Below are 11,644 nucleotides of genomic sequence, written 5' to 3'. Positions count from 1 at the left end.
CCACTTTGCTTATCCCTTCTGCTTTCATGGGTATCACAGCACCTCATGAGACTAGGTGGGCGCAGAAGGGTGACATCATTCTAAGTAACTCTTTGTATCATATAGCAAGTGCCTAAATGTGTGCATATAGGACAATATATTTTCTCTAGTTAAGGAAACTATAGTTGCTCATTCAATCAAATTGTTTATTCCTATTGTTTTGCTTTGTCCCCAGAGTTTTCTTTAAAATACATCTGTGTAGGAGCAGAGCTTTTAATGTGGTTCGAAGCTGCTGCTAAGACATCTGCACTCTCTTCAGCTGTCAAAATTAATCAAATTTTAGCACAATTATTTGTAAATATTTAAAGAGTGTGGATATGTTTAAAATGTTATTTTGTGGATTTTTTTAAAAAATTTTTAAAAGCTCCCAGGTTTTAATGCTAACTTTAAACAAGTTGTCCCAAATGCAGCATCCAATACTCCTTTCTATAGTATATTAGAACACTGGGGGTTGGAGAGGCAGAATTAAGAACTTAATTATATTGCAATTAGCAAGTTAATTAAGAGGAAGATTTTAAAGGGTAATCAAGAAGAGACAATAGTTTATGAGAAAGCTAATCCATACCATTGTTTCCGCTGCATTTTTACTGCCTCATAGCTATATTTCCAAAGTAGCACAAAAAAGATCACCTCTAAAGCTTTATGGAATCTCTCCCCTCCCCCAAAGCTTCATGGAAACGGTTGAATAATTAGAATATAATAGAGCATTAATTATCTGAAGCACAGCTCTCAGAAACCTTGTCAGGACTGGCAAGCTCCTTGGGGAAATGGGATAGATTGGGATCACTGCCCACACTGCGGGGCCTGCCAGGAGCCATAGGCTCAGTGGTCGAGCTCAAGCTTTGCATGCGCAATGGCCTATGATGAATCCCCCACATCTTCAGTTGAAAGAATCAAGCCACAGGTGATTGGGCAGGCAAATGCCAGCAATACAGACAATTTGTTTAGAACAAGGAAGGTGAATCTTTGGCCCTGCAACTGTTGTTAGACCCTAACTCCCACCATGGCTGAAAAATATCTGGAGTGCCACAGGTTCCCCACCTCTAGCTCAGAATGGCGGACCAATGGTTTGACTTGGAGGAAGGCAACTCAATGACCCAGCGCAGTTACAAAACCTGGCACAGCAAGCAGGGCTGTCTTAAGCATATGTGGCGCCGGGGTGCAAAGAGCCGTCCAGCACCCCCCCCCAAGTTGCCCAGTCCCAGGCATGCAGGAGTGTGGAGCTGGCTGGCCGCCTCAGCGTCTCGCTGACTTGGTCACCCGCGAACTAGCGGTGCAGAGCCACCTGCAGCAGAAGAGCCTGCCGCAGCACTCCGACCAACGGGTGGGCTCTTCCCCGGATTCAACTCTGAGGCCCTGAACCCTTGGCCTGGCGCCCGAGAGCCCGGCGCCCTGCACCCCTAGTGCCTATGGGTAAGATGGCCCTGACAGCAAACTACAAACAAATGAGTCTGTGTGCACCACCATTCCCCCTTCTCAGCCAGCTGTGATTCAGCCTAGAAATCTTAAAAGAACCACCTATGGTGTCCAATTTGGGAAACTGTTTACATGAAGCATTAACAAACTTCAGGTGTCACATCAGGTGTAGGGCAGGTCAAAACACAGCTGGACCAGCAGCATAGCCATGTTACTTGTGAGTACAATATACCCGCTTCCTAGCTGGTCTTCTCAGGGTTGTGAGATTGCAAGGCAGGCGGGATTAGAGATTGGGGCAGATCCAAGGTTGGTGGGACACACAAAAACTTCAATTACGACTTACAGTATCCTAGATAAGGGCATGGCTGGGCAACTCCTGTAAGGAGGGGGAATTTTTATTATTTTTATGCCACCCATTGGACTGGGTTGCCCAAGTCACTCTGGGCGGCTCCCAACAGAATATTAAAAACACAATAAAACAGCAAGCAATTAAATCTTACTGCAGAGTAGAGGATACATGACGGCGCTTTCTTTCCAGTGGTTATTTTTAAACCAACAACCTAAATAGATGCTCTGATGCTATAGCACACAGAAGTGTGTTCTACATTTTAGTACCAAACCTGACAAGGACTTGAACACCAGCATTGGCAGTGTATATCCTGCAATAATTAATTACGGCCTTATTTACAAAGGAGGGGCCTTCTGAGATAAGGCGCTGCTATTATTTGCACACAGCATTCAGGAGGCAGTGCAGCTAAAGGACTGGAAGAAGATGGACAGCAGTGGGCATGAGTGTGGTGGAGCATTACCACTCACCAACTTCCACTCACTTGCATGCTCGCGGCTTACTGGGGGGTGAAGGGGGAGATTGTTGTGGCACATTTGCACCAACAGGAGCAACAGATGGGCTTCTTTGGTGCAGTTGCACTGCACCAACCTCTCTATAGCCTTGCTCCCTGCTGTACTGCCCTGTAAACAGCAGTGGCAGCAGCTCACCATGCCACCCGCAACTGATTGGGTTGAAGGTTATGGTGTGAAGGCACACGAGACCACATTCGTCAGGAGACCCATGCATGCACCCCTTGGGTGGCAACAGCAGGCATTTCTCCAAGCAATGTTTTCAGATCACTCTTTTCTTTAAGGTTAAGGGGAACCAGAGCATGAAGTCTTACACAAAAAGTCAGGTGTTGTTGTTTTTCTAAATGCCAATGGAAGGCGCCAGATTGAGACTCCTGGATCTAAAATTCTGTTTATCCCTGAGAAGTGGCAAAGCTAATAAGATGCTTTTACACTTCCCTTCTTGATGCCCAAATCGCTGACCTTGAGATCCTACCAAGCACGCTTGGTTGTCTTGGTGACCGTCTGTTTGCTGATGAAGAGAAAGGAAGGGTGAAGACAGAGACACTACATTTTTTTGCAGCGGTTTCTTCAACTGTGCTGTGATCACAGCTTTGCAACTTGGTCCTCAGACAGGCACACATCCATCAGTCTTGTCATCCTGCCATGCTACAAGCGGCTGCTCATCAGTAAGTAATCTTTTAAACTGCAAGATGTGTGTGTGTGTGAAATAAATGCACACAAACTTATCAAATGCTTGCAAAACTGATGGAGGAGAGGGAAGAGGTGAGCAGATGACATCATGGGTCACCAGCTCACAAAACTGGTTATTTAGAGTTCCTCCTAATGTGGAAAGGTGCATTTGTACTGAACATGGAGAGGCTGTTTTAAACTAGGGCTCACAAATGTGATACACATTGCATCCACCAGTACCTCCTACAGCCCCCATAAAAAATACCCCCCCAACAAAATTCTGCACCACACGTATCTGAAGAAGTGGGCATGCACACGAAAGCTCATACCAAGAACAAACTTAGTTGGTCTCTAAGGTGCTACTGGAAGGAATTTTTTATTCTGTTTTGACTATGGTAGACCAACACGGCTACCTACCTGTAACTATTTGTTTGCTCTCCTTGCTCAGGTCCCATTTGCAGCAGCAGTGATGGCTGCAGGTGCCCTTCCTCCCATTTATTGTGGGGGGGGGGGAGAGAACGTATGTGCTTATGGTGGCTCTGAGCACAGGGGACATTTAAAATGGCATCTTATGGCACTGCAAAGGCATTGCATTTATGCCTGCTCAGCTCAGTAATGTTTAAAGCAAACAGAGCGGTCGGCTGAGCAGCTGAATCGGCAGGCTATGCACCACCAACTCCTTCCTCTGCAATTACTCAAAAAGCACCAAGGTTCTGGATCTCATGGCATTTGCTTTGGGAAACTGACCGCATCACTACCTGCCTCTGCACTTGGGGCACTGCTTCTAGTGAGGTAAGCACATCTTGAATTGAGATGCCCCCCCCAAGTGGCTACCTACTCCGCTTTTGTAGTCAAGCCAGCACATGATGTGCTAACCACTTATCGATAAATAAAAAAAGATGCTCGTGTAGCTTCTGATGACATCAGAATGACACAGCGAAAAAAGTGTCATGCTAACAGCAAAAGCAATCAGAATATAAACGACACCAGCCATTAGCTCATGTCAGTATGTTCACCTTTTGGCTTCTCCCTGTTCCAAGGGCCACATTTCCTTCTGGGGGTGGTCACATGCCAATGGTAGGCGGGACCAGAGCCAAAAGTGGGTGGAGCAAGATGTAAATATTACCATTGTGCAGTGGGGGCTAGTCTCTGCTCACTCACACTTCCTGTCCTCCAGCCAGGAAAGCAAAAGTTATTAGATTTAAAGGTCTTATTTTAGCCAGGCAGAGAGACTCGGAGATGGTGAAAGGCACAGCTTGCAAACGGGTGTGCGGGGAGAGCCCCAAGGGCCAGATAGAGTGGTCTGAAGGATTGCATTTGCCACACACACACACCCCCGTGTGAGGTTCCCCATCCCTGCTATAGAAACAAGCCCCAAAGCAGGTACAAGTAAATGAAAATAAGTCGTTCAAGGGGTACTCGCTCCACGGGAGCCAAAAGGGGCTGAACATTGTAGCTGAAACACCATTGCCCAAGTGCTCAGTTGCATCAGCCTTTGCGTTCCCCGTGTCTGCAATAGGACTCAAAGAACTTTTCCATGCACATCATACACTGGATTCACAGTCTGTGATGAATGGGACCACGACAACACACTGGGTGAAGCTTTGTATAACAGCATTAATATTGAACCCACTTCCTCAATACAGACTAATTTCACACACTCATGTAGAGATCAGGCAGCAGCTGCCTTACTGGCTGCTGTTGAGCTTCAGACTCCCTTTCTGGTGGCAGATTCAATGAACTTTAGAAGTAAAACAATGCATTTTAAATTTGCATGGCTCTGTATTTGGGCACTTCAAGCATAAAAGCTGTATTTTAAGAGGAAGCAAGGCCTGTGTTACCTGGAGTTGGGCTACAACAAAAGGCACTTTATATCCAGCTATGGTGGGACACTTGGGACAGGAATAATAGAATTGTTGAGTTGGAAGGGAGCCTGAGGATCTAGTCCATGGGTAGGCAAACTAAGGCCCGGGGACTGGATCTGGCCCAATCGCCTTCTAAATCCGGCCTGCGGACGGTCTGGGAATCAGCGTGGTTTTACATGAATAGAATGTGTCCTTTTATTTAAAATGCATCTCTGGGTGATTTGTGGGGAATATAATGAATTCATCCCCCCCCCCAAATATGGTCTGGCCCCCCACAAGGTCTGAGGGAAAGTGGACCAGCCCCCTGCTGAAAACGTTTGCTGACCCCTGATCTAGTCCAACCCCCTACAATGTAGGAATATACAGTTGTCTCACATAAGGGAATCAGACCTGCACTATCAGCATGATATACAATCAAATGCAGTGGAAATTGCTTTATATGTGCTAGTCTGTCTCTCTCCCTCTCTCTCACTCACTCACTCACTCACTCACTCACTCACACAATCTTTAACCAGAAGTGGGGGACCAGCTAGGCATTTTGTGACTTAATGGATAATAAAAATAAAAAATGCATGCAAAAACAGTTTAGGCAGGTATACCCTTAACAAATCCTAGTGCCACAACTCAATCACTTTTGCTTCACCACTTCCTTTGTGCAAACAGGTAAGTAAACCAGTAAGACTTACCTCAGCATTACACCATACACTCTAACATTTCTCTGATAAAAATAGGCACACCCCATTCCATAATGATAATTTTAGTATTTATACCCCACACATCTTACTGGGTTGTCCTAGCCACTCTGGGCAGCTTCCAACATACATAAAAACACAATAAAACATTAAACAAAAAAAAAAGACCCTTCCCTATACAGGATTGCCTTCAGACGGCTCTGGGGTTGCTTAATTCCATACCTTCCAGTATTTCTCCAATGAAAATTGGGACATTATAAGGAAAAGCGGGACATTCCAGGATCAAATCACAAACAAGGACAGCTTCTCTAAATCAGGGACGTCCCTGGAAAAGAGGGGCACCTGGAGGATCTGTTACACAACAGAATGGTTTGTTTCTCTGTGACAAACCAGGGTTCAACATCAACCAACCATCTTTTGGGTTTAGCAGGGCTTTTTTCCAGCTGGAACTCAGTTCCGGCACCATTGCCATAAGAGAACAAGGGAGGAGCTCATGGCGAGTTCTGGCACCTTTTTCTAGAAAAATAACACTGGGTTTAAAGTTAGTTAGCAATTGTGGCCTGTTAGAAAGAATCCTGGGTTCAGATTTGGGAGTAAGCTATCCTCTTCCTGGCTTGTTTATGCACTTATTCAAAGTGAGAGCAAACCGGTCCCCTGCACAAGCACACAGTTCATGCAAGTTAAGATTTATTAAGGTTTGTGGCTTACTGTCTTGGGCGAACACTCCTTGTGTTTTACTATAAAGAACAAGGGAATAAAGACAGGTTATGGATTTCCTTATTCCTTCTAGCAGAAGCCCGTGAAGGTTGCAGTGAGCAAATAACAACTCTTCCTTCACAAAACAAGGAGACAGAGATCCATGAAGAATGGTTAGCTGTAATTGCCTTTGGGCACAGTAGCCGCTATTAAGAAAATGAAGCAGCTTTTATAGACCATTTGGCAATACCGCTTTGAGAAATAACAGTGTCATGATGTACATTTGATTTCCCACTGCCGAGGTGGAGGGCAGAAAATAAGAACAATGCTCAGAGGTGCTCCAGAAAATGTGCATGTTCTGCCTATGGATGGTTAGAGCAGCACCCACGGTTAAGATTAACTGATGGCGCTCAGCTCTAGAAGAGTTATGTATAGTTCAACCGCAGCATGTATCACAGAAAAATCCATTCATACTGGAGAGGCATTAAATACAACCGAGGCATAAGCAAAATGCTACTATTTGAGAGGTTTGTGGAAAATCAGTCACGCAGTGCATTTCAATCCAAAATTCATACACAAGGTTTTATTTAAAGCAAAACAGAAACCCACCACCCAAAACTTTGCTCTCACAATCTGCCCAATTTGAACCCGCAATGGACTTTGGTCGAAAAGCTTAGTCACAAAGCAGCAAACTCCTTGCACAAATGGGCAAGATGTCCAAGTTTTTTTTGGGGGGGGGTGTATCGTTTATTGCTCTGCAAGCGCATTAACTCAGGGAAACGTTACGGCTGCAGCAAAGAAGAGGAGGAGTTTGGATTTGATATCCCGCTTTTCACTACCCTAGGGATTCTCAAAGCGGCTAACATTCTCCTTTCCCTTCCTCCCCCACAACAAACACTCTGAGGTGAGTGAGGCTGAGAGACTTCAAAGAAGTGTGACTAGCCCAAGGTCACCCAGCAGCTGCATGTGGAGGAGTGGAGACGCGAACCCGGTTCCCCAGATTACGAGTCTACCGCTCTTAACTTCTGGTGTGTGTCTTTGAAGCAGCAAGACGACGACTACACACGAGTGGGTGCAAAGACAAAGGAAGTGGAAAAATACTGTTGTAAGAAGTTTAATTTAAAAAAAGAGAAATTCAACAGTGCCTAAATCTTTATTTTTTTCATAACCTACAGTTTTAGACAGTTGTACATTTTATGACACAAAAGGAAACTTAAATTACCAATAGTTTACATGTAAGCTTGATTCCAGTCTTAAATGGAAGAACAAAAACAAACACCCTCAGGAAAAAAAGGCCTCCATGTTACACCTCCTGTTTTGTGACTTGGCAGCTGCTGCCCTCGCCAGGTGTGTCTTCGATTGTCTGCTGCTATCAGTGTAACAGGCTACACAATACGTAAGGGCTGCAGCAAGCTGAAAGAGATACAGAGGCTTGTGCAAACCCCTACAGTCAGTGGTTGTTCATGATACACTGCATCCCGTTGCCCACTGGTTATGTGTGTTTAGCTAAGAGGCAGGGGGGGAAAGCAAAAAATAAAATAAAAAATGAGCCTGACAAGTTGGTTTTTGTGTGACAGTATGTAAAATTGAGGTGGGGCAGCTGGGTGGAAAATTATTGTACTCTTTTCCCCCCCTCCAGAAGCAAAAATTTCTAGCTTTAAATACATTTCTTGAACAAACAGCCTCAGGAAAAGCTGTCTTTATACACGAGCACCAAAGCAATCCTACAAATTGGGATTGGTGGTTGGGTGGGGAAGGAGCCCAATGTTGACGGGGCCTGATCATTCTAACCAGAATCTCAGCTTTCAGGGGAGGTTTTAAAATAAAATAAAATAAAATAGCAGAACTAAGTAGCTGTATGCAAAACACTCTGTGGGATATGAACTTCTGTTCCAGCAGCCTCATACAGTCTGACTGGGAAAGTATTAAAGTGATTGGAGAAGTTATTTGGCATGACACTTTTTGCTTTTTATTTATTTATTGTTTATAAAGCTATTGCAGTAAAGTTTTAAACTCTTTTACACAGACTGTTATTTGTGTGAGAATTACAGTGTATTATCCTAGTACAAGTGGCAGCCGAATGCATGAGAACAGTAACAATCCACCTGCTGGTCTGCATATATTCAGTTGGCTGTAATGATTAGCTGCGCACACTCGCTGCAGCCACGTCCCACTTCGTCTGCAGCTGTTTCCTTCATGCTTTCAACAGGCAAACAAAGGAATCTTATCATTGGCCTAAACCATACCCCAATCTAGCTGCCGTTTCCCCACTGCTCATTGGGTAAGGGATAAACATTAAAACCCAACAACAGTCCCAGTTGGTTGATTTTGAATTCTCAAAGTGTGCCTTTTCAGGAAGGAACAAACAGATCCCAGCTTGCTTATTTTAAATTCTGCAGTGCAAAAAGCAGGCTGGTTTTTATTTTTTTAAGAGGACAATTAAAATAGCAGCAACCTATGTCAAGAATTCAACTGCCCTATTGTATGAGGAAACAAATCCCAAGATATGTACTTGCTAATATTTTGGCCTTAAGAGTGGTTGAGTAAACGTCGGGGCTGTGTATTTGTGGCAATGTCATTTCTTTCCAATTCCGGTTCTTTTAATAATAATAATAATAATCGCAGCTTATAAGACAGAGTTGAAAATTACATTGCATAACCATGTTTCATACTGGTCAAAATACACACTTCCAGAGAGTTTTTAAAATGTCAGGGCTTTTAAGACAGACTTTCTCCAATTCCCTTTTGCAGTGAAGAGGCAGAATCAGCTCAGCACACCAGAATAAAGTAAAAGAAACAAGGAAAAAACAAATTAAAGTAATATTCAAACCACAACATTTAGTTTATCTACATCCAGCTCAACAGCAACATTTATAATATATCAATAATTTTTATCAGTTTTTTAATGGTACCTTTTTTATATGTTCTGATTATTTACACCTGTACAAGCAAAAGCACACACTTCCAAGTGCACATATTTAATACAGTATTGACTATTTCCATTTACAGATTTTCAACATTTTGAAAAAGATCAACTGCTTAAGATCTTTTAAGGTATATTACAAAAAACTGCCGCTACTTCCTGTACTACAGTGTGTTTACCCAGTAAGACCAGTGACAATACATACATACTGTAACTGAGTAATTCTGTATATGCCACCCACACAAACCCATGAGAGGGTCAGACTTCAGTAACTATAAGCTGTCTTATACAAAAGTTAAGGCAAAGTCATTTTCAAGTTTAAATAAAATTCAAGTCTTTAAATATTGGATGGAAATAATTCTTTTAAAAAATCAGTTGTTTAAATAAACCTCCTTTTTTGTGTGGAATAAACTATTCAGCAGGAAAACATTTTCATCCGAACCATCTGCTGCTTAAACACTCAAAGAAAAACTTTAGGCATTTAAAAACAAAAATAATTTATAGTCAACTTTATTAGAAACTCGTTAATTTAGTGCATCCTTGTCCTTCAGAAAGCATGCCACTTCTAAAAGTAAGTAAGTGTGACAAAGCTCACTCCAGACAGAAACAGGGATCTCTTCCTTTACCATACATGCACACGCAAAAAAAAAAGAGAGAGAGAGAACTCCATTATCCCATGGACTGAAAAAAATAATAATTAAATCCATATGCCAATGTATGCAGGTACAGAAAGGTGTCAGCACTTAGGCCGATTAAGATATGAACTCTTTCAAAGAGCACTTTGAGCATAGTTTTAAAAACCTACACAGAGCACAGGGGTAAACCAGTAAGGACAGTAGAGACTCCAAATTAATTTACTCCAGCTGAGGGGGGGAAATTGAGATCATCCTCACAAGAGTGCTATTGTGCTATCTTGTGAAAAACTGCCATTAGTTGGCATCTGCCATTTTGCAAGGGCTTATGTACTTTATTATTGTTGTTGTTTATTCACAATGTGCTTTGTTTTCTCATTTCCTGAAATTCAATAAACCATTTTATTCTGGATTGAGAAGCTGGTTACTTGCTTGCAAGTCCATCAAAACAAAATGTTTTAGAGAAGGTGATCTTTATCAGGTTCACATTTAGTCAAGGGGGAAAAATGGTTGAAATTTAAAACATTAGAATTGTATGTATTTTGAAACCTTAAAAGTATAATTTATTTGATGTGCTACAGCAGCCAAAATTTTAAAAAAGAAAAAAACAACCGAACATCAAACTTGTCTTACTGCTTATAAAACACCTGCTTTTCTTTGCACTCAAAATATTAGCTGCTGTTACTAGTCTTCTGGAGGTTTTTTTTTTTAAGATATGTACTTACAGACCAGTTATTTAAAAACTACAGCAGCATTATTCTGCTTAATAGATTAGGAAAATAACTCATTAGATAGAGCTTGTATTCACACAGCCACATGGAGGCTTAATAAAAAAAATTGATCCCCCCTCCGATGAATACGTCTTCCCTTTAGGGAAAAGAAAAGGATTTTAGGCATCACCTCCAGTTCAGCACCAACCTAAATGTAAGGTTTAGATTAATTAAACCCTGACAGAGTAGACCGTTTGCTCAAGGGGAATTTGGTGGGGGAGCAAGAGAATTGGAGGAACAATCTGATTTACAAAGAAACAAAAAATAATTACCTTGCAGGCATTTCATATACATAATACGCACTGCAAGCTCCTAACCAGCAACTCATTCTTTGTACTCTGAGTGGCAACATGGGTTTACTTCATGGTGAGAACTTTTAAAACCTCCTCCTAAGCACTAGTTTCACTGAGGAGATTTGGGAGGGGTGCTCTGTTCTTTCGTCAGACGTTTCCCAACGGCTGGAGGTGGTGACTTGCGCCCTGACGGCTGTCTCCTCTGGTCTTTGGGCTGTCCTGGATTGGACTTCACAGGAGGGGGTTCTTTGCTTCTCTCTAGTGTTTCTGTGGGTTTCCTTTCATCTTTCCCACAGGTGACAGTGTTTGGCTTCTGTTCTTTTGGGGGCTGCACGGGTGATGGGTCCTTGGTTGTCCTCTGACAGATCTCTGCATAACTAGGTTTTCGCAACTCCTGCGTGATCAAAAGCACAGGACAGAGCTATACCACAACAGCGACATTTATTTGGGGCAGCAAAGGTAAGACCGATCAAGGGTAACGGTGCGACTACCAAAGTGTGTCTCAATCACGCTCCAAGATTTGTGAAGGAAGCAGTGCTTAGAATTTTCATGTTACCGACAAGAAGAGCTGCCGTTAAAGAACTTGGGAAAGCACGTTTGTCTCAACGGGAGTTGGAACAGCTCGAGTGGTTGACGCACAAGGGGCAAGCAGACTGTGATAAAAACATAGTGGAGACGCACATGCAGTCTTTGGGACAACTGCTTGGGAGAACAGGGCAGGTGGGGGAAGAACACACGGGAGAGCTGAAAAGGCATGGATGACACGAGACAGAAACTGTGGATTCCTG

General features: G+C 43.0%; 1 protein-coding gene across 1 annotated transcript in view; it reads right to left on the bottom strand.

Moving 5' to 3' along the window:
* Positions 1 to 7,338: 7,338 nt before the first annotated feature.
* The window catches only part of LARP4B (La ribonucleoprotein 4B), a 58,904-nt gene continuing 54,598 nt past the window's right edge, over positions 7,339 to 11,644 (bottom strand). Inside the window, exon 17 of the mRNA XM_033164908.1 lies at positions 7,339 to 11,250. Within this exon, the coding sequence (XP_033020799.1) occupies positions 10,966 to 11,250 (285 nt within the window). The 3' untranslated portion in view covers positions 7,339 to 10,965. The remainder of the gene's footprint in view (positions 11,251 to 11,644) is intronic.

This window comes from Lacerta agilis, chromosome 12 (genome assembly GCF_009819535.1).
Source record: "Lacerta agilis isolate rLacAgi1 chromosome 12, rLacAgi1.pri, whole genome shotgun sequence".
In the NCBI taxonomy this organism is placed as follows: Eukaryota; Metazoa; Chordata; class Lepidosauria; order Squamata; family Lacertidae; genus Lacerta; species Lacerta agilis.
This window is presented reverse-complemented; position numbering and strand designations above follow the sequence as displayed.